Here is a 24,672-nt window from a genome sequence, read left to right as displayed (position 1 = left end):
GCCAATTAGATACCCTATTTCCTTCCCTATATGAATGATTGAAACGGTACTCCAAGAATTTGCTCAATTTTTATTCAATCGCTGGTAGCCATTGATTTAATTTCCAGCTGATAAAATTAGAGTGCATCACTCCATTTAACACCACCTGTGAGTCCCCTTCAATGAGAATATTCAAAACCTCCTTGTTCACACACATCTCCAACCCATTTTTAAGTGCACATATCTTTGCCTTGTTATTGGTAGCTATTTCCATCAATCCCATAATTGCAATAATCATTTTTCCCGAATCATCCCTCAAAATAGCGCCGAACCCTGCCTTACTCGGATTTCCTTTGCTAGCTCCATTTAAATTCAACTTAAGCCAACCTGGGGTTGGTTCTCGACATCTTACTCCCTTCCTCTTAGATTGTTTATTAATGACGTTGCAGATGACTAGATCCTTCAAACCCCATTTCTCTTCCATCATTTTGTCCCATTTGGAGTAAATCTTCACCCGTTTCCCTAGAATATTCCCTTTCACCACTTCAACAATTAAATATTCCTTCAAAAAGTCCTCGTCTCTAAAAATAATCCTATTTATTTCTTTGCATATCTGCCAAGCTACCATGGAAGGACTAGTCATCTGGATAACTCTCCCCATTTCGAATGCTTACTCTCTGTCGGCCAGGAAAGCAAGAATTCCATTAACGTCCTATTCCTAGCCGATCTCCATTCTAACGTTTCCATCAACCGGTCCCAACATCTCACCACCAATGGACACCAAAAAAAGAGATGTTCAGTGGTTTCCTCATTCCCTCTACATAGGTAACAGATATTAGGACCTTAAATTCCCATCTCTCTTGTACCGCCTTGAACTTCTAACACCCACTCCTTATCCTCAATACAATCAATTAATGCTTTCACCCCATTCCACGAGTCTCTCTAGAACCGAGCCTTCTTTCCATTACCAATTTTACAGGACAGATGATTCAAGATTACTCTTCAGCTTTCCCAGATGAACCTCCAAATCGTCAAACCTGATTCAGAGTTGGCCAAGGTAAAATTCCTTTCCAAGTCCTTCTAGTCTAAATATTTTTCCCTCATAAACTTGCACCAAGGTTTTTGAGGAAACATATACTTTCCAAGCCAATTTGGCTCCCAAAGCCAGGTTCTATAGATCCATTTTCCTAAGTTGCGCTCCTCTTTCTTCCTTCACGATACACGCCGTATCCTAGTTTATTAGCATAACTCTCCTAGAATCCTTCAATCCTCCCCATAAGTTCACTTCTTTAACAACCTGTCCAACGTGCCAATGGACCGCACGATGAGCCTAAAACATGTAATGCTATAGATTGGGATCGTTGATAAAAAACATTTTATCATTTGAATCCTACCAGCCTGTGAAAGCCACTTTTTCTTCCATGATTCCGCTTTAGATTGACAATTATTGATGATCTCGTCCTATAGCAACCTATTACTTCGATCGATGAACAAGGGAACTCCCAAATATATCGAAGGGAATGATTCTGTTTGGAATTCCAATATTTTTTCAATCTTGTTTTGATTCCTTTGGCTAGTGTTAACAAGGAACACCTGTGACTTATTTTTATTCATGATTTGAATCGATGCCTCCACATACTCATCCAAAGTTTCCTTAATCACTACCACTTCCTGATCCAAAGCCTCCCAAAATAAGATCGTATCATCAACAAATTGTGAATGCGAGATTGGCTCCAGGTCTCTGTGAACCCCGACTCCCTTGCAAAATCCCATCATACAGTTCTTCTTAATGTTCCTGCCCAAAGATTCTACCATTAGAAAAAATAAGGAGGGAGATAAAGGGTCTCCTTGTCTCAATCCATTGGTGTCTCTAAAGAAACCACATGTATAACCATTGACCAACACTAAGAAATGGGTTGATGAGATGGATTGTCGCATACAATCTAGCCATCTGCCGTGAAAACCAAATTTATCCAGGACCAAGAGGAGGAATTCCCAATTAACCTAGTCAGACACCTTGCTCATGTATAGTTCTACCACCATTCCTTTCATATTCTCTCTTCCCATAGAGTGAAGAGTTTTCGAGACCAGGATGATACTATCGATAATTTCTCTGCCAGGGGTAAATCCGTGTTGTTCCTCCGAAATGATTTAATGTAAAATATTCTTGAGCCTCAAAGCCATGGCCTTTGAGATGACTTTGTAAATAGAGTTACACAGAGAAATAGGTTTGTAATCCACTATCATCTCACAATTATACCTTTGGGGTATAAGAAAAATTATTGCAATGTTGATTTCTCTGACCAGTCTCCTCTTCTTCCTAAACACTTCCACCATCATCCATATGTCCTCCCACCTGAAGTCCCAACATTTTTGATATACTTTTTCTATAAAGGCATCGAGGCCTGGCACTTTATTAGGGTGAAGAAAGAATGCCGCCTCCTTGACTTCCTCCAGAGAGAAAGGCATATGCAAAGCTTCATTTTCTTCCTGGGATATGACTTGGTCTATTACTTTTAATACGTTACACCTATATCTAACATCACCGCCTATGAAAGAACCAAGTGGGTTTTCAAAATGTTGAACTGCAACCTTCTCAATATCATCTCCTGCTAAACAACATTGAACATTATCATCCTTGATTGCTTCAATCTTATTGATCAATCTCATAGCCTTCACCGATGAGTGAAAGAACTTTGTATTTAAGTCCCTAGGTGAAATACACATCTTCCTGGATTTGTTGCGCCAATAAATCTCCCCCCTAGCCAATACCTCCGATAGACATCCCTTCAATTCCTTTTCTTTTTTATATTCATCATTGGTCATCCCAAAGAGAATTACCTTCTCATTAAGAGAAGCAATCTCCTCCTCTAACCTCAAATTATTTTAAAAAATATTCCTAAACGATTCTACATTCCACCTCCTACTTTTATCCTTAAGAAAATGTAAACGTTTAACAAAACAGAAGCTGGACATACCTTTGAATTTATTACTTTCATCCCACCAACTTTTTAAACTAGATTGGAATTGCCCGTCTCGTCACCACATACTTTGGAATTTAAAATTCCTAGAGGAATGTGAGTTTCGTACCTCAAGTTCTAACTAAATAGGGAAGTGATCAGATATAGAAATCGACAGAATGTTCGTCACCAAGGAGAACTGGCCTTCCATTCATTTCTAGCCCACCAAGAACTGTTCTAATCTCTCCGAAATGTTGGTGAAGTTCAATCTCCTATTCATCCATGTCTATTGGCCATTTTTAGGAAAAACGTCAATCACTTCGTTCTCTGCTAGAAAACTTTTAAAGTCTTCCATTATTCTGTTGGTCTTCCTCAGACCACCATTTTTTTTCATTCAGGTCCAGAATAGCATTAAAGTCTCCTGCAACAACTAGCCAGACCTTGCCAATGATTCTAATTCTCTCTGATAGTTCCTTCCAAACTCTCACCTTACCCTCTATTTTAGTCGGTCCATATACATTGATCAAAGAAAACTCCGAATTACAAGCAATAAGTTTCACTCTACAAATCATCTAATAGTCAGATGTTTCTCTAGGGGTAATCCTAACCACATGAGGATTCCATAAGATTCCCAAACCACTCGCATAGCCCTTAGCTTCTCGGAAAAAACCTTCCCATCTAGAGCAGTAATGCATGAAACTAAGCGCCTTTTCCAAATTCAGCTTGGTTTCTTGGAGCAGAATTACGTCATTAGAGGATTTCTCTAACGAATGCCTAACCAAGCGTTTCTTGTCAAGAGTTGAAAGGCCCTTGATTCCAAGTGAGAATTCTCATTGTCCTCCAATGGAGGATTTACCTCCCTTGGATCTTCTCAAAAAGTTGACCACACCGATGATTCCTTTCTCCTTAGCCCCGTCCTCGCATTTTTGCTTGTTACTCCTCCTCCCTCTATTACCTTTGGTTCTCCCCAATAGAGCATTAGTCAATTGGTTAAAGGATATCGGGTCGATAATGTCCAAGAAATACTCCTCATCAAATTCCTCTACCAACCTCACATCATATTCCACTTCCGTGTCTGACAGGCCCGTTTGATCCTCTTGAGATTTGCCAGGGGCCTTAACTTGCTCAATGATCCTATTTGTGGGCGATATTTCATCGTGATTTTAAATTTCCCTGTTCTACTCCCTCTTCTTTTCTCCATTCGCTTCTTTGATGACCAGAGCCCTTGAGGGGATTATTGACTGATTTCTTGGTGTCGTAATTGCCTTCTCAATCATCTCATGACTCCTGTTCTTCATAAGTCATCTCTTAGCCGACCCAACAAATATTTTGTAATTTTCTCTCATGTGAGACCTACTTCCACATCTTTCACAAAGGCACTTGTCGACTTCCACTTCAATTTTTTGCATCCATATCCTACCGTTCGATGTCAATCAAATCTTGGGGGGAACCCTTCTAACTTCAACGATTTTGATTCTGAATACAAATAAGAGTCATTTTCCACCAACCTCTCATCTATTTATAGTGTCCCCAAAGTTCTACCTATTTTCTCCATGCTACTTTCTCCCCAATATTCGATCGGTAAATTATACAGCCAAATCCAAATAGGGCAGTCATACGGGGCCAATGGCACTGGGTCGAAATTTGGAAACCACGATTGCATATATAAAGGATAATTTTTGAAAATCCAATTACCGTGGTGAAGGGTCTCCTCTTTCTCTTCCACCTCTGCAAAAATAACAATGAAGAATCCCCTTGGTATGAATTAAGCCACTACCTTGGCTTTCCAATTCTCCTTAATCCAATATTTAATCTGCCTTCTCTCGTATCTAGATCGTACTACCCTTCGGATAACCACTAGTTCCACCCATAGTTCTATATTTTCTTCAATATCATCTGACATATTAATCTCGACCAAGTCTGCTTCCACTTCCCTCCGCATTTTTCGACTTGATCCCACCAGTTTCTCCTCCGCGAACAGTTCTTGCGGATCCACCATTATTCCAGAACGGTTCTCTCAGACTCTCCCTCATCCTCTCTGCTATATAAATATCCCAATCTCCATTCCTTGTTATAATATCCTGTCATTTAATTTCACACATTATTAATGTTTATATATAAAGATCACGTTTCTAAATGAAAATTTTAATTAAAAAAGGAATTATTATTTTTTTAAAAAAATCTAATAAAATAGATTAAAAATTTTAATTTCTTAATTTTCATATTTTGAAAAATTTGATATTTATCTATAATTTAATTTTGAAAGAAAAAATATATTTTATATTAAAAATGAAGAATTTTTTTGTTTGTAAATTTTCTCTATGCTTTTAAAATTGAGGTTCAAAAAATAAATTTCAAGCTAAATATTAGGGAAGAATTATTTCGATAACTCCTAAGATTATGATTTTCTATTTTATGTCAGTTTTTCTTATATTATAGCTTTGTACATAAATTTATACTTAAAAGCTTAATGCTTTATATCTATACAATATTATATATTTATATTTTATTATACATCCCTTCCATTTTACTATTAAAAATGGTCCCAATAAACCTCTCACCAGAAGAGTAAATTTGGGTGATGTTAATGTCTCAGTCCATTGCCAATTCCTCTAATGAGAATAAAAATTTGTTTTAAGATCATATTGTTTAAATTTTAAAACCTGACCTTATCTATAGAAGGGAATGGTTATCTAGCTCTTAGAATGCACCAAATATCTATTATGATGTATTTATCATGTACAAACGATAATAATGTCTTAATGTATTCTAGAGACTAAGACTGGGTCCCATGGAGGGGGGCTACCTAAAACATAGAGCTGGAGCTGCTGAGATTTTTTAGGAATATTTTAAAGTTGGCGGTCCCATAAATTTTGTTTTGCACTTCAGCTTAAAAATTTAAGATCGTAAATTTAAGGATGCTATGAACTTTGTAGTTGAGATCAACTTAAGTTTAAACTGCTACAAATTGGTGGTAAATAAATTTAATTATTTTCCTAAAATTTATATGATTGACAAATGACATAATATATTCCTAAGCTCGTGGAGCTCTATTTTTTAGGAAAAGATTCTAAAACCTCTGGGCTGATATGGCAGAATTCATCATGAGATACATCACCCTGGATGGTAGATGTGCTAGCATTTTCTCACATCATTTTAATATCTTAAACCATTTTAGGCAGGGTATATTGATTTCTATTCCCTTTTATTTGGTTTCGTCCTTGGGGAATAGTTTAGTTAAACATTTTGAAAACCAGGATAACCCTATGATTCATGAAGGGCTTATCTTGTTGATTATGGAATACACCCAAGATCATGAATTGAAACCCTCCCCCATTGATAAAACCCACATTTCCTCCTCTAACCCCGATGTGCAGTTGGTTTCTGATACAAAGATGGATGAGGATGACAGTCGTACTGCCATGGATTGGCGTGATAGCAAAGATATGGAGCACCCTGAGTATAGACCAAAGAAATAAGGGGAGCTTATGGTGAGCCAGGGAACTAACAGTAGTAGGAAAATCAATCCTCCAAGGTGGGCGACAAGTAAGTTCAAATCTGGTAGCAGGAAAATGCAAGACCTGGAGCCACCCACCAAAAGGAAAATGAAACTAACCAAACCTAGTGGGTCCAAAGTCCTGGACCATGAGATTAGGTTGGACATCCCTATCAATGTGGATGATGAGAAACATGGGTTTGAGAACAAACAAAATTAAGGTAAGATAAAGGAGGAGAGGGTGATGGGAAATTCCCTATTGGAGGCTACTAGAAGTCAGCAGATCTGTTGGAAGTGGGTGGAGAAGGAAATTGGATCCCTAAAAGATGGTATTAAAGGAATTGTTGAGACTTTCACGGAATCCCTTGGGCCCAATAAAACTGAGAAGATCATGAGTATGATCCAGAAAATTTCTCAAGATGTGGAAACTATGAAGGTTGACCAAGAGCACAGAATTGAGAAGATGGAAGAGGATGCGAGTGAGATCAAAGAAAACCTAAACAATTTGGTGGAAATCAGTAGGCAGATGATGAACAATAGTGCTGATGGTTTGGAAAAAAATAATTCCATGATAACTGATTATAGAACCAGGACCAACACCAGTGAGCCTCCTTTTGGGGAAAAGCAGAAAAAGACTGCATGGGAGGGTGGAAAGAGTGCTACTGGTGGGAAGAGTAGCTCGGGTCCTTGCACTAGAACTAGGAGCCAAACCCAGGGCCAGTGAACCTCCAGATTCAACATGGAGGATTTGGAGAAAATCAATAAGAGGATTATTTAGAAAAATGCTAAATTGATTCACTCTCTTAGTTGAGTGCTTTGCCTTGTTTTTTGGTTTAGCTGGTTTTTGTTTTTTGGCTTTTTGTCTGTGTGGGGTTTGTACCCTGTTTTTCTTAGTTTTTAGGTCGGGTTGGCTGCTGGCCTTGGTCTGTAATACTCTGGGTTTCAGGTCCCTGTAAAACTTGTTTATCTTTATAAAAAACATTACCCAAAAAGTAAGGCAATCCCATTGATTAAAGGATTAAAAAGAATGGTGCAAAGTGATAAAATTGGTTTTTAGTTGTTGTGTGGCTTTGCTCATATTGTTGACAGTAATATCATGCCTATCAAAAGTTGTGCGGAAGTCCTTAGTTATGCTCAGGCTACTAGTCAAGTCATTCATTCCATTCCTATGCCTACATCCTTGTCTAGTGTGCTCATATTTACATCTTCTCTTATAGTGTTCCACCTCCGCACTCTTAACCTCAACCTTCATACAAAAATGTTACTCCTCCATCACAATCCAATATGTCCAATTTCAATCCATCCACTGAAGCAATCATCAATAACTTAGCTCAAACTGTTTCATTCCTACAACAACAGTTGCCTTCCATTACCCAATCCAAGTTTAATGTGCCCACATTTAATGTAGCGAGCCCATTATTTGATGGCATTTTCTATGTTGTCCCTCCTAAACATGTGGAAGTCTCTCAATTAGAGCTTTATAATGGAAAAAGTGATCCCTTGAATCATATGAAAATATTTCAAACTTTATGTAGTGACTTTCCTCACGATCAAAGACTTATAATGGTGAATGTAGACGTGATGTTTGGAGAAGGTATTAATGGTAATTGATGTTTAGTCAAGTTTTAATTGGCAAATGTTGATTCAACCCCCGTCTTAATATATCGTGTTCCATTTGGGTAGATAGTAGTAAAATACGATAGTGGAGGAAAGGTTGGTTGAGAGAATTTGATTTTTTCTTGGAGGAGGGATGGAGATTAAGATGATGTATTAGAAAAATGAGAATTAATATTGAAGATGAGAGATGAAACTGGATTTAGGATTGAAACTGGAAAAATAGGATGATGGATAAAATCTTGGTTAAGATAGATAGATAATTATTCAGAGGAGGGAATATAGATTAACACGATTGATTGGAAATGAACTTTTTATTTAGAAGGATGAATGAAAGGTTGGTTGTGAATGTTAACTCATCTTCCTTAATCAAATCTTCCTCATTTTAGAAACATAATCTTCTTCATACGTTAACTCATTTCCATCTTAGATATTGCTTCTTCTTTCATTAGTTAACTCAATCTTTAAAATAGGACCTTTATGTGCCCATTTATCCATCATGTAAATAAATAATTTATTATTATCCTCTCACAGACTCAAAATGGAAAAAAATCATTTTGTAGTTGATTTGATTCAATGTCATCATTCTTATCCTTATCATCTATTGATTTTTTATTATAAAACTATAAATAAGATCCTTTCCCCACCCTTTTAGAATCACATTTTATGCAAATTCATTTTATGACATATGTTATGATGTGAGGATCAAGCATCCACATACTTTCAAGGTGAACAACATCAACACATCTTTCTTTCTGAGATTTGTAATGATATTGGTAAATAGGATTTATATTTAATTTCTTTTTTATGTTTTTGAGTATTTGTATTTCTTATTTTCCAATTTCCACGCAATAAAAGTTCAAGAAAAATAAAGGAGAAGTTGGGTGCTCTGATCCAAAAACAACATAGAATGAAAAGGATAAGAACAAAATTATCTCAGTTGAGGAGGAAGAGGAAGAGGTGAAGAAATTTAAGCACAATACTTGCAACAAAAGTTTCATAGAGAGTCAGAAGGGATAAAATATAAAAAATAAAAACTATAGAAAAAAAAAGGGCCAATAATAAGAAAATGGAAAATATCAAAGCTTAGACACATAAGAAGAAAGATAAAAATAAATCCATATTTTTCCTTGTATAGATCACTTTATAGACTAGGAAAATCATTGGAAGTAGCACAGCTATATAGAATATTTTTTGTAGAGAATGAAAGATCGTTATCCAAGTCATATTGGACTTCATTGGGAGTAGTAATTATGTAATGGTAGATATAATATAGGAATTTTTGAAGGAAATGATTGACACCATTAAGGAAAAAGGAGAGAAGGCAACACAACTATTGGATAACATTTGGACAAGTGCCTTCAGAATTAAACTTGTTCCTAAGTAATAGATCACAAAAAGAGATCTATAAAAAAAGGAGCTTATGTATAAGTAGATAGTAGATACTCTTTGTTCTTAAAATGATGAGGCCAAGCAAAGAGTGAGAAGTGAGACCATGGAGTCCACTAAAAGGCCCATGCTAGCCTACTAGCTAAGAGAAGAGTGTCGTGGTAGAAGAAGATAATATAAACAAAACGTAATATATTGTTTATGGTATAATAGGAATAAGTATAGATGAATTAGTTAAGGAGATCTAGGATGACACTACGCAAACAGAGGAGGATATAAATATAATACAGATTGTGATATCAAGACCTAGATGAACAAACAATACAAACAAAAAATAAATAAATAGAGGAACATTATTGAAAGAGATAAACAAACGTTACAAGATATATTGCATGATAAATGAGAGGATAAAAAAATAGAGGATCTAGAACACAGGTCGCGCACGAGAGTTACTATTAGAAGCGATGTTAAGCAAAAACGAGTGGACGAGAGTTACAACACAGGTCGCGCACTTCACATAAAAGAACGCCCTCGAGTAACAAGTGGTAGTTGTTAACACAAAACAGCAGTCGTTTACGAGGAGAATGACATGCATGAAGTGGGAGAACTTTAAAAGACAATCCAAGAAATGCATTAAATCTAATTTTAGCTCTAAATGCATGAGGAAAAAGGATAAAAATAGATAAATATGTATCTCGCAAAACCGTGCACTATATAAAATTCCAGTGGCATGCAAAAAGCGTGTTGCTACTGAATAACAACCATGAAAGTTTTGTATGCAACAGATTCAGATTGAGCTATATATTGTCCCAGAAGCAAGGGAAACATTAATAGAGCATTTGGTTCAGTCGGTGATTTCAATAGAGCAGTTGATTCCAAGCATGGCGTCCTCCAGAAGTGGTCTCTTGTGTGCAATCATGTTTTTAGCAATTCATGGAGGCTGGGCTCAGACTTCCGATACAATTAGTAGTGCCTGCAGTAATGCCTTATATACACACTTTTGCGTTTCATCATTGTCCAAAGCTTCTGGGGCTTTGGAGGCAGATTTAACCCAGCTTTCTGTTATCGCAGTCCGTTTGTCTAGTGAAGTAGCGAAACCTGTTTCTAGGTTTATAGAAAAGCTCAAAAAAAGAAATCCCAATGTCTCGGCTCTTGAAGACTGCTCAGATCTATTGAAGGATACAAGGGAACAGCTTCATGATTCACAGTCAGAACTAAAGCAATTGTCTAATGTCAATTTCATGGAATATGTAGAAGATGTGCTCACAAGGCTGAGTGGTGTGGAGACTAATCAGGATACATGTTTGAGTGGGTTGAAAGAAAGCAATGTTCCTGCAACCTTGGTTTCCAGTGTAAAAGATAATACAGATAATCTGACCATGTTGATTAGTGATGCTCTAGCTGTTGTTAGCACTCTTCGGCAACAGGGACACATTTGCCTACTTTAGAAAACAGCTAAACATATTGGCTGTTGGCTTGTGAGGAGGGATATATATAGCAGATAACACATATTTGCTGTTCAAGCTTCATCTTTGGTTACTTCTTTTGTTTTTGAGATACATCATTGTGCTATTTAGATACCATTTTTGGTAACATACAAATGGAATGTTTGTGATTCGAGAAATGTTTTAAATGTTGTTATTGTGTTTGATTTTAGAAATATATTTGTAAGATATATTATTGAATTTTAATTTGTTTTGAACATTTATCTTATAGTTTGTATGAATTATTTTCTTTTTCTGATGTTTTATAATGGAATTTAGATTCTTTTATATTTCATGATAAGTATAATTTTAATAACTTAACTACGTCAATGAAAAAAAAACTACTAATGAAATGCTTGAAAATCTTGCAGTAAGTATGGTGTACCCTTCATCACCGAGTATTGAAATATTGAAATAAATTAAATTAAATGATGAATTATATTTATATTATAAATTAATCGGAAGATTATAATTTTTCAAGAGAGTGATCTGGATACTCATTCTTAAAAACCCTAAATTTACTGGCATCTATATAATACAGTTTTTCCAATAAATCAATATATTTACTACAGTTTTCACTTGTCTATAATTTTCAAATAAATTTTCACTTTTATCAAAAAAGACTTAATGGAATGCGGATCGCCTAATGTAACTGACATTATCCTTAGATAATGTAACTGCCATCTTAATGAATTGTACCAACAGTGACGTGGAAAACCAACTGGTTCATCTTCATCACCGTCTCTTTAAAATCGCTCCTATCTATGTTAGAATAATTGCTACTATTTCATTTTTTTCAACTGCAGGTTTGGACACTTGCTTTCCGGTCCTCCAAGCGAGCTCTTGGACTTACACCAAATAGGCAATGACATTTTGCTATGAAGATCAGTTAATGCAAGAACCCTCTCGCCTCTCTCAGTATAGTAGTTTCAAAACTGATACGATATATTTGTAATTGAATATGCATCCTCTTCATTTGCACGAGCAAATAACTCTACGACTAAACACAACCTACAAATTCAACCTTAATCTAACCTGAATTGAACCCTAACTCTTATTCAACTATGATCCTAATTGGATTCTAGCATGAATCTTAACCCCAATAAAACTTTGCTTCCAATTTAACCTTAACCCTAATTGAACTCTTATACAAACCCTAACTATAATTAAACCCTTTCCACAATCAAATCCCATCTCTAATTAATTATAACATTAATCCTTAACCCTAATCTCTCTACTTTAATGTTGATCCTAAACTCAACTCTAACCATAGATTTGAACCCTAACTACAACTTCAACCCTAATCTACACCTAATTCAACCCTATTTTTAAACTTAACCCTAACGCTATTTGAACTATAATCTCAATTAAACTCTAATCCTAACCCTAATCGAGCCCAAACCCTAATCCTAATTGAAGTGTAAGACTAATTTAACCCTAACCCTAATGTAATTGAAACACAACCCTAATGCTAACCATAATTTAACTCAAGCACTAATTGTAATTGAACCGTTATTATAAGCTAACCCTAAAATTAACCCTTACCATAATTACTAAACCCTATTTTGAACCCGAACCATAACCCTAAAGTAACCTTAATTGTAAATCCATCCCAACCTTAAGCATATCCCAATCTTTATGCTAACATAACCCATAAACCCATTTGAACCCTGACACTAACCTTAAATTTAAATTTAAATTTAATTTAAGATCGTAACAGTTGTTCACTTCTAGTTTTATTTAGAAAAAAGGTTTGTAAGATTTAAAGAAAAGATTTGGCTTAAAAGTATTGCTCCAATCTCCATTCCTTTTTTTATTTTTTCTATTTTTTTATTTTTTCTGAAGCGAGATCTTCCTAGGAGGCAATACCCTTTCTATTAAAAGCTGAAAAACAAAATTACACAGTAGATAGAGCCAACCTCTCATTTATACAAATACATAATCCCATTACCTATTTCTACCACCCTTTCAATAATCTCCACAGGCATGATACCTTAATTCTCTCTCATGTATCTATTGAACTTGTCCAGGGCATAATCCTTCATCAGTCTTTTCTTAAACAAAGACCATGCCATTTTTGTTTCACCTTCTTCCCTTCATCATTCAGGTTGAAATATCCCAACATGCATCTTGAATCCAGTGCAGCCCTCATCACTTCCTCGTATATATCTTCCCTAATCATTCTCCTCACTATCCCTATAGCTGCTGAAGGTTTTCCGAGGACCTCAATGATCGGATTAAATATATTCTCCATCACCACCCTGTCATGAACGTGGCCATCGTTCTCGAAGTCGACTTTTAAAATTTGGATCACAGAGTGTTTTTCTTTGTCATTTGCCTTCTTGAAAAGGTGGCTGATCTCTTCGTCTAGCGCTTCCCTAAGTGCAAAGTCCAAAGTCCTCATCCATTCTCAACTTCTCTTTTGTTCCTTCTGTGCTCTGCAAAACACTTCTTCTCCTAATGTATCCCTTTTAGCATGATCTAGAGTCATCTCCACTGATGTCTATCCTATCCAACTATGACTTCACTCTGCCCAAAACTGCTATTGACCCGATCCTAAATCTGAACAAAATCTTACCTTACCCAAAAAAATTATCATCAAAACATTATACTTTGATTTAGAAGACAGAATTCTAGGCACGAATACACTTCCTTCCATGCCCCCTGTAGCTTGAGTAAGATAAATCTCATCCAATTCTCTCAGGAGGATGTATTTCCCTATCCTCTCCGAAAATAGTACTAAACTCATTCTACAGGTCTATCTCATCCAACTCGACCATCTATCTACCTTTTCTTAGACCTGCATTGGCAAGCCAATTAGATACCCTATTTCCTTCCCTATATGAATGATTGAAACGGTACTCCGAGAATTTGCTCAATTTTTATTCAATCACTGGTAGCCATTGATTTAATTTCCAGCTGATAAAATTAGAGTGCATCAGTCCATTTAACACCACTTGTGAGTCCCCTTCAATGAGAATATTCGAAACCTCCTTGTTCACACACATCTCCAACCCATTATTGAGTGCACATATCTCTGCCTTGTTATTGGTAGCTATTTCCATCAATCCCATAATTGCAATAATCATTTTTCCCGAATCATCCCTCAAAATAGCGCCGAACCCTGCCTTACTCGGATTTCCTTTGCTAGCTCCATTTAAATTCAACTTAAGCCAACCTGGGGTTGGTTCTTGACATCTTACTCCCTTCCTCTTAGATTGTTTATTAATGATGTTGCAGATGACTAGATCCTTCAAACCCCATTTCTCTTCCATCATTTTGTCCCATTTGGAGTAAATCTTCACCCGTTTCCCTGGAATATTCCCTTTCACCACTTCAACATTTAAATATTCCTTCAAAAAGTCCTCGTCTCTAAAAATACTCCTATTTATTTCTTTGCATATCCGCCAAGCTACCATGGAAGGACTAGTCACCTGGATAACTCTCCCCATTTCGAATGCTTACTCTCTATCGGCCAGGAAAGCAAGAATTCCATTAACGTCCTATTCCTAGCCGATCTCCATTCTAACGTTTCCATCAACCGGTCCCAACATCTCACCACCAATGGACACCAAAAAAAGAGATGTTCAGCGGTTTCCTCATTCCCTCTACATAGGTAACAGATATTATTACCTTAAATTCCCATCTCTCCTATACTGCCTTGAACTTCTAACACCCACTCCTTATCCTCAATACAATCAATTAATGCTTTCACCCCATTCCACGAGTCTCTCTAGAACCGAGCCTTCTTTCCATTACCAATTTTACAGGACAGATGATTCAAGATTACTCTTCATCTTTCCCAGATGAACCTCCAAATCATCAAACCTGATTTAGAGTTGGCCAAGGTAAAATTCCTTTCCAAGTCCTTCTAGTCTAAATATTTTTCCCTCATAAACTTGCACCAAGGTTTTTGAGGAAACATATAGTTTCCAAGCCAATTTGGCTCCCAAAGCCAGGTTCTATAGATCCATTTTCCTAAGTCGCGCTCCTCTTTCTTCCTTCACGATACACGCCGTATCCTAGTTTATTAGCATAACTCTCCTAGAATCATTCAATCCTTCCCATAAGTTCACTTCTTTAACAACCCGTCCAACGTGCCAATGGACCGCACGATGAGCATAAAACATGTAATGCTATAGATTGGGATCGTTGATAAAAAACATTTTATCATTTGAATCCTACCAGCCTATGAAAGCCACTTTTTCTTCCATGATTCCGCTTTAGATTGACAATTATTGGTGATCTCCTCCTATAGCAACCTATTACTTTGATCGATGAACAAGGGAACTCCCAAATATATCGAAGGGAATGATTCTGTTTGGAATTCCAATATTTTTTAAATCTTGTTAACAAGGAACACCTGTGGCTTATTTTTATTCATGATTTGACTCGATGCCTCCACATACTCATCCAAAGTTTCCTTAATCACTACCACTTCCTGATCCGAAGCCTCCCAAAATAAGATCGTATCATCAACAAATTGTGAATGCGAGATTGGCTCCAGGTCTCTGTGAACCTCGACTCCCTTGCAAAATCCCATCATACAGTTCTTCTTAATGTTCCTGCCCAAAGATTCTACCATTAGAAAAAATAAGGAGGGAGATAAAGGGTCTCCTTGTCTCAATGCATTGGTGTCTCTAAAGAAACCACATGTATAACCATTGACCAACACTAAGAAATGGGTTGATGAGATGGATTGTCGCATGCAATCTAGCCATCTGCCGTGAAAACCAAATTTATCCAGGACCAAGAGGAGGAATTCCCAATTAACCTAGTCAGACACCTTACTCATGTATAGTTCTACCACCATCCCTTTCATATTCTCTCTTCCCATAGAGTGAAGAGTTTTCGAGACCAGGATGATACTATCGATAATTTCTCTGCCAGGGGTAAATCCGTGTTGTTCCTCTGAAATGATTCAATGTAAAATATTCTTGAGCCTTAAAGCCATGGCCTTTGAGATGACCTTGTAAATAGAGTTACACAGAGAAATAGGTTTGTAATCCACTATCATCTCGCAATTATACTTTTTGGGTATAAGAAAAACTATTGCGATGTTGATTTCTCTGACCAGTCTCCTCTTCTTCCTAAACTATTCCACCATCATCCATATGTCCTCCCACCTGAAGTCCCAACATTTTTGATATACTTTTTCTATAAAGGCATCGAGGCCTGGCACTTTATTAGGGTGAAGAAAGAATGCCACCTCCTTGACTTCCTCCAGAGAGAAAGGCATATGCAAAGCTTCATTTTCTTCCTAGGATATGACTTGGTCTATTACTTTTAATACGTTATCCATATATCAAACATCACCGCCTATGAAAGAACCAAGTGGGTTTTCAAAATGTTGAACTGCAACCTTCTCAATATCATCTCCTGCTAAACAACACTGACCATTATCATCCTTGATTGCTTCAATCTTATTGATCAATCTCATAGCCTTCACCGATGAGTGAAAGAACTTTGTATTTAAGTCCCTAGGTGAAATACACATCTTCCTGGATTTGTTGCGCCAATAAATCTCCTCCGTAGCCAATACCTCCGATAGATATCCCTTCAATTCCTTTTCTTTTTTATATTCATCATTGGTCATCCCAAAGAGAATTACCTTCTCATTAAGAGAAGCAATCTCCTCCTCTAACCTCAAATTATTTTAAAAAATATTCCTAAACGATTCTACATTCCACCTCCTACTTTTATCCTTAAGAAAATGTAAACGTTTAACAAAACAGAAGCTGGACATACCTTTGAATTTATTACTTTTGTCCCACCAACTTTTTAAACTAGATTGGAATTTCCCATCTCGTCACCACATACTTTGGAATTTAAAATTCCTAGAGGAATGTGACTTGCGTACCTCAAGTTCTAACTAAATAGGGAAGTGATCGGATATAGAAATCGACAGAATGTTCGTCACCAAGGAGAATTGGCCTTCCATCCATTTCTGGCCCACCAAGAACTGCTCTAATCTCTCCGAAATGTTGGTGAGATTCAATCTCCTATTCATCCATGTATATTGGCCATTTTTAGGAAAAACTTCAATCACTTCGTTCTCTGCTACAAAACTTTTAAAGTCTTCCATTATTCTGTTGGTCTTCCTCAGACCACCATTTTTTTTCATTTAGGGTCCAGAATAGCATTAAAGTCTCCTGCAACAACTAGCCAGACCTTGTCAATGATTCTAATTCTCTCTGATAGTTCCTTCCAAACTCTCACCTTACCCTCTATTTTAGTCGGTCCAAATACATTGATGAAAGAAAACTCCGAATTACAAGCAATAAGTTTCACTCTACAAATCATCTAATAGTCAGATGTTTCTCTAGGGGTAATCATAACCACATGAGGATTCCATAAGATTCCCAAACCACTCGCATAGCCCTTAGCTTCTCAGAAAAAACCTTCCCATCTAGAGCAGTAATGCAAGAAACTAAGCGCCTTGTCCAAATTCAGCTTGGTTTCTTGGAGCAGAATTACGTCATTAGAGGATTTCTCTAACGAATGCCTAACCAAGCGTTTCTTGTCAAGAGTTGAAAGGCCCTTGATTACAAGTGAGAATTCTCATTGTCCTCCAATGGAAGATTTACCTCCCTTGGATCTTCTCAAAAAGTTGACCACATCGATGATTCGTTTCTCCTTAGCCCCGTCCTCTCATTTTTGCTTGTTACTCCTCCTCCCTCTATTACCTTTGGTTCTCCCCAATAGAGCATTAGTCGATTGGTTAATGGATATCGGGTCGATAATGTCCAAGAAATCTTCATCATCAAATTCCTCTACCAACGCACATCATATTCCACTTCCGTGTTTGACAGGCCCGTTTGAGCCTCCTGAGATTTGCCAGGGGCCTTATCTTGCTCAATGATCCTATTTGTGGGGGAAATTTCATCGTGATTTTAAATTTCCCTGTTCTACTCCCTCTTCTTTTCTCCATTCGCTTCTTTGATGACCAGAGCCCTTGACGGGATTATTGACTCATTTCTTGGTGTCGTAATTGCCTTCTCAATCATCTCATGACTCCCGTTCTTCATAAGTCATCTCTTAGCCGACCCAACAAATATTTTGCAATTTTCTATCATGTGAGACCTACTTCCACATCTTTCACAAAGGCACTTATCGACTTCCACTTCAATTTTCTGCATCCATATCCTACTGTTTGATGTCAGTCAAATCTTGGGGGGAACCCTTCTAACTTCAACGATTTTGATTCTGAATACAAATAAGAGTCATTTTCCACCAACCTCTCATCTATTTATAGTGTCCCCAAAGTTCTACCTATTTTCTCCATGCTACTTTCTCCCCAATATTCGATCGGTAAATTATACAGCCAAATCCAAATAGGGCAGTCATACGGGGCCAATGGCACTGGGTCGAAATTTGGAAACAACGATTGCATATATAACGGATAATTTTTGAAAATCCAATTACCGTGGTGAAGGGTCTCCTCTTTCTCTTCCACCTCTGCAAAAATAACAATGAAGAATCCCCTTGGTATGAATTATGCCACTACCTTGGCTTTCCAATTCTCCTTAATCCAATATTTAATCTGCCTTCTCTCGTATCTAGATCGTACTACCCTTCGGATAACCAATAGTTCCACCCGTAGCTCTATATTTTCTTCAATATCATCTGACATATTAATCTCGACCATGTCTGCTTCCACTTCCCTCCGCATTTTTTGACTTGATCCCTCCAGTTTCTCCTCCACGAACATTTCTTGCGGATCCACCATTATTCCAGAATGGATTTCTCAGACTCTCCCTCATCCTCTCCGCTATATAAATATCCCAATCTCCATTCCTTGTTATAATATCCTGTCATTTAATTTCACACATTATTAATGTTTATATATAAAGATCACGTTTCTAAATGAAAATTTTAATTAAAAAAGGAATTATAATTTTTTTTTAAAATCTAATAAAATAGATTAAAAATTTTAATTTCTTAATTTTAATATTTTGAAAAATTTGATATTTATCTATAATTTAATTTTGAAAGAAAAAATATATTTTATATTAAAAATGAAGAATTTTTTTGTTTGTAAATTTTCTCTACGCTTTTAAAAGTGAGGTTCAAAAAATAAATTTCAAGCTAAATATTAGGGAAGAATTATTTCCATAACTCCTAAGATTATGATTTTCTATTTTATGTATGTTTTTCTTATATTATAGCTTTGTACATAAATTTATACTTAAAAGCTTAATGCTTTATATCTATACAATATTATATATTTATATTTTATTACACATCCCTTCCATTTTACTATTAAAAATGGTCCCAATAAACCTCTCACCAGAAGAGTAAATTTGGGTGATGTTAATGTGTCAGTCCATTGCCAATTCCTCTAATGAGAATAAAAATTTGTTTTAAGAGCGTATTGTTTAAATTTTAAAACCTGACCTTATCTATAGAAGGGAATGGTTATCTAGCTCTTAGAATGCACCAAATATCTATTATGATGTATTTATCATGTACAAACGATAATAATGTCTTAATGTATTCTAGAGACTAAGACTGGGTCCCATGGAGGGGGGCTACCTAAAACATAGAGCTGGAGCTGTTGAGATTTTTTAGGAATATTTTAATGTTGGCGGTCCCATAAATTTTGTTTTGCACTTGAGCTTAAAAATTTAAGATCGTAAATTTAAGGATGCTATGAACTTTGTAGTTGAGATCAACTTAAGTTTAAACTGCTACAAATTGGTGGTAAATAAATTTAATTATTTTCCTAAAATTTATATGATTGACAAATGACATAATATATTCCTAAGCTCGTGGAGCTCTATTTTTTAGGAAAAGATTCTAAAACCTCTGGGCTGATATGGCAGAATTCATCATGAGATACATCACCCTGGATGGTAGATGTGCTAGCATTTTCTCACATCATTTTAATATCTTAAACCATTTTAGGCATGGTATATTGATTTCTATTCCCTTTTATTTGGTTTTGTCCTTGGGGAATAGTTTAGTTAAACATTTTGAAAACCAGGATAACCCTATGAGTCATGAAGGGATTATCTTGTTGAATATGGAATAGGCCCAAGATCATGAAGTGAAACCCTCCCCCATTGATAAAACCCACATTTCCTTCTCTAACCCTGATGTGCAGTTGGTTTCTGATACAAAGATGGATGAGGATGACAGTCGTACTGCCATGGATTGGCGTGATAGCAAGGATATGGAGGACCTTGAGTATAGACCAAAGAAATAAGGGGAGCTTATGGTGACCCTGGGAACTAACGGTAGCAGGAAAATCAATCCTCCAAGGTGGGCGACAAGTAAGTTCAAATCTGGTAGCAGGAAAATGCAAGACCTGGAGCCACCCACCAAAAGGAAAATGAAACTAACCAAACCTAGTGGGTCCAAAGTCCTGGACCATGAGATTAGGTTGGACATCCCTATCAATGTGGATGATGAGAAACATGGGTTTGAGAACAAACAAAATTAAGGTAAGATAAAGGAGGAGAGGGTGATGGGAAATTCCCTATTGGAGGCTACTAGAAGTCAGGAGAGCTGTTGGCAGTGGGTGGAGAAGCAAATTGGATCCCTAAAAGATGGTATGAAAGGAATTGTTGAGACTTTCATGGAATCCCTTGGGCCCAATAAAACTGAGAAGATCATGAGTATGATCCAGAAAATTTGTCAAGATGTGGAAACTATGAAGGTTGACCAAGAGCACAGAATTGAGAAGATGGAAGAGGAAGCGAGTGAGATCAAAGAAAACCTGAACAATTTGGTGGAAATCAGTAGGCAAATGATGAACAATAGTGCTGATGGTTTGGAAAAAAATAATTCCATGATAATTGATTATAGAACCAGGACCAACACAAGTGAGCCTCCCTTGGGGGAAAAGCAGAAAAAGATTGCATTGGAGGGTGGAAAGAGTGCTATTGGTGGGAAGACTAGCTCGGGTCCTTGCACTAGAACCAGGAGTCGAACCCAGGGCCAGTGAACCTCCAGATTCATCATGGAGGATTTGGAGAAAATTAATAAGAGGATTATTTAAAAAAATGCTAAATTGACTCACTCTCTTAGTTGAGTGCTTTGCCTTGCTGGCCTCGGTCTGTAATACTCTGGGTTTCAGGTCCCTGTAAAACTTGTTTATCTTTATAAAAAACATTACCCAAAAAGTAAGGCAATCCCATTGATTAAAGGATTAAAAAGAATGGTGCAAAGTGATAAAATTGGTTTTTAGTTGTTGTGTGGCTTTGCTCATATTGTTGATAGTAATATCATGCCTATCAAAAGTTGTGCTGAAGTCCTTGGTTATGCTCAGGGTACTAGTCAAGTCATTCATTCCATTCCTATGCCTACATCCTTGTCTAGTGTGCTCATATTTACATCTTCTATCATAGTGTTCCACTGCCGTACTCTTAACCTCAACCTTCATACAACAATGTTACTCCTCCATCACAATCCAATATGTCCAATTTCAATCCATCCACTGAAGCAACCATCAATAACTTAGCTCAAACTGTTTCATTCCTACAACAACAGTTGGCTTCCATTACCCAATCCAAGTTTAATGTGCCCACATTTAATGTAGCGAGCCCATTAATTGATGGCATTGTCTATGTTGTCCCTCCTAAACATGTGGAAGTCTCTCAATTAGAGCTTTATAATGGAAAAAGTGATCCCTTGAATCATATGAAAATATTTCAAACTTTATGTAGTGACTTTCCTCACAATCAAAGACTTATAATGGTGAATCTAGACGTGATGTTTGGAGAAGTTATTAATGGTAATTGATGTTTAGTCAAGTTTGAATTGGAAAATGTTGATTCAACCCCCGTCTTAATATATCGTGTTCCATTTGGGTGGATAGTAGTAGAATACGATAGTGGAGGAAAGGTTGGTTGAGAGAATTGGATTTTTTCTTGGAGGAGGAATGGAGATTAAGATGATGTATTAGAAAAATGAGAATTAATATTGAAGATGAGAGATGAAACAGGATTTAGGATTGAAACTGGAAAAATAGGATGATGGATAAAATCTTGGTTAAGATAGATAGATAATTATTCAGAGGAGGGAATATAGATTAACACGATTGATTGGAAATGAACTTTTTATTTAGAAGGATGGATGAAAGGTTGGTTGTGAATGTTAACTCATCTTCCTTAATTAAATCTTCCTCATTTTAGAAACATAATCTTCTTCATACGTTAACTCATTTCCATCTTAGATATTTCTTCTTCTTTCATTAGTTAACTCAATCTTTAAATAGGACCTTTATGTGCCCATTTATCCATCAAGTAAATAAATAATTTATTATTATCCTCTCACAGACTCAAAATGGAAAAAAATCATTTTGTAGTTGATTTGATTCAATGTCATCATTCTTATCCTTATCATCTATTGATTTTTTATTATAAAACTATAAATAAGATCCTTTCCCCACCCTTTTAGAATCCCATTTTATGCAAATTCATTTTATGACATATGTTATGATGTGAGGATCAAGCATCCACATACATTCAAGGTGAACAACATCAACACATCTTTCTTTCTGAGATTTGTAATGATATTGGTAAATGGGATTTATATTTAATTTCTTTTTTATGTTTTTCAGTATTTGTATTTCTTATTTTCCAATTTCCACACAATAAAAGTTCCAAGAAAAATAAAGGAGAAGTTGGGTGCTCTGATCCAAAAACAACATAGAATGAAAAGGATAAGAACAAAATTATCTCAGTTGAGGAGGAAGAGGAAGAGGTGAAGAAATTTAAGCACAATACTTGCAACAAAAGTTTCATAGAGACTCAGAAGGGATAAAATATAAAAAATAAAAACTACGGAAAAAAAAGGGCCAATAATAAGAAAATGGAAAATATCAAAGCTTAGACACATAAGAAGAAAGATAAAAATAAATCCATATTTTTCCTTGTATAGATCACTTTATAGACTAGGAAAATCATTGGAAGTAGCACAGCTATATAGAATATTTTTTGTAGAGAATGAAAGATCGTTATCCAAGTCATATTGGACTTCATTGGGAGTAGTAATTATGTAATGGTAGATATAATACAGGAATTTTTGAAGGAAGTGATTGACACCATTAAGGAAAAAGGAGAGAAGGCAACACAACTATTGGATAACATTTGGACAAGTGCCTTCAGAATTAAACTTGTTCCTAAGTAATAGATCACAAAAAGAGATCTATAAAAAAAGGAGCTTATGTATAAGTAGATAGTAGATACTCTTTGTTCTTAAAATGATGAGGCCAAGCAAAGAGTGAGAAGTGAGACCATGGAGTCCACTAAAAGGCCCATGCTAGCCTACTAGCTAAGAGAAGAGTGTCGTGGTAGAAGAAGATAATATAAACAAAACGTAATATATTGTTTATGGTATAATAGGAATAAGTATAGATGAATTAGTCAAGGAGATCTAGGATGACACTACACAAAAAGAGGAGGATATAAATATAATACAGATTGTGATATCAAGACCTAGATGAACAAACAATACAAACAAAAAATAAATAAATAAAGGGGGAACATAATTGAAAGAGATAAACAAATGTTACAAGATATATTGCATGATAAATGAGAGGATAAAAAAATAGAGGATCTAGAACACAGGTCGCGCACGAGAGTTACTATTAGAAGCGATGTTAAGAAAAAACGAGCGGACGAGTGTTACAACACAGGTCGCGCACTTCACATAAAAGAACGCCCTCAGGTAACAAGTGGTAGTTGTTAACACAAAACAACAGTCGTTTACGAGGAGAATGACATGCATGAAGTGCGAGAACTTTAAAAGACAATCCAAGAAACGCATTAAATCTAATTTTAGCTCTAAATGCTACTGAATGACAACCATGAATGTTTTGTATGCAGCAGATTCAGATTGAGCTATATATTGTCCCAGAAGCGAGGGAAACATTAATAGAGCATTTGGTTCAGTCGGTGATTTCAATAGAGCAGTTGATTCCAAGCATGGCGTCCTACAGAAGTGGTCTCTTGTGTGCAATCATGTTTTTAGCAATTCATGGAGGCTGGGCTCAGACTTCCGATACAATTAGTAATGCGTGCAGTAATGCCTTATATACACACTTTTGCGTTTCATCATTGTCCAAAGCTTCTGGGGCTTTGGAGGCAGATTTAACCCAGCTTTCTGTTATTGCAGTCCGTTTGTCTAGTAAAGTAGCGAAACCTGTTTCTAGGTTTATAGAAAAGCTCAAAAAAGGAAATCCCAATGTCTCGGCTCTTGAAGACTGCTCAGATCTGTTGAAGGATACAAGGGAACAGCTTCATGATTCACAGTCAGAACTAAAGCAATTGTCTAATGTCAATTTCATGGAATATGTAGAAGATGTGCTCACAAGGCTGAGTGGTGTGGAGACTAATCAGGATACATGTTTGAGTGGGTTGAAAGAAAGCAATGTTCCTGCAACCTTGGTTTCCAGTGTAAAAGATAATACAGATAATCTGATCATGTTGATTAGTGATGCTCTAGCTGTTGTTAGCACTCTTCGGCAACAGGGACACATTTGACTACTTTAGAAAACAGCTAAACATATTGGCTGTTGGCTTGTGAGGAGGGATATATATAGCAGATAACACATATTTGCTGTTCAAGCTTCATCTTTGGTTACTTCTTTTGTTTGTGAGATACATCATTGTGCTATTTAGATACCATTTTTGGTAACATACAAATGGAATGTTTGTGATTCGAGAAATGTTTTAAATATTGTTATTGTGTTTGATTTTAGAAATATATTTGTAAGATATATTATTGAATTTTAATTTGTTTT

The 24,672-nt window shown here is 36.2% G+C and overlaps 2 protein-coding genes across 2 annotated transcripts; both read left to right on the top strand.

Moving 5' to 3' along the window:
* Positions 1–10,319: 10,319 nt before the first annotated feature.
* On the top strand, positions 10,320–10,886 carry LOC131874022 (pectinesterase inhibitor 4-like). Its single transcript, XM_059217226.1, has one exon. The coding sequence runs from the start codon at positions 10,320–10,322 to the stop codon at positions 10,884–10,886; it is 567 nt and encodes a 188-aa protein (XP_059073209.1).
* Positions 10,887–23,854: 12,968 nt separating this feature from the next.
* LOC131874021 (pectinesterase inhibitor 4-like) lies at positions 23,855–24,412 on the top strand. The gene has a single exon (XM_059217225.1). The coding sequence runs from the start codon at positions 23,855–23,857 to the stop codon at positions 24,410–24,412; it is 558 nt and encodes a 185-aa protein (XP_059073208.1).
* Positions 24,413–24,672: the final 260 nt, after the last annotated feature.

Source organism: Cryptomeria japonica, chromosome 3, assembly GCF_030272615.1.
Source record: "Cryptomeria japonica chromosome 3, Sugi_1.0, whole genome shotgun sequence".
In the NCBI taxonomy this organism is placed as follows: Eukaryota; Viridiplantae; Streptophyta; class Pinopsida; order Cupressales; family Cupressaceae; genus Cryptomeria; species Cryptomeria japonica.
The sequence above is the reverse complement of the archived record's forward strand: the minus strand, read 5'-3'. Positions and strand labels throughout refer to the sequence as shown.

What these genes read in the sequence shown, in the direction of transcription:
- LOC131874022 (XM_059217226.1), top strand. Translation starts at nt 10,320, where the DNA reads ATGGCGTCCTCCAGAAGTGGTCTCTTGTGTGCAATCATGTTTTTAGCA.
- LOC131874021 (XM_059217225.1), top strand. Translation starts at nt 23,855, where the DNA reads ATGGCGTCCTACAGAAGTGGTCTCTTGTGTGCAATCATGTTTTTAGCA.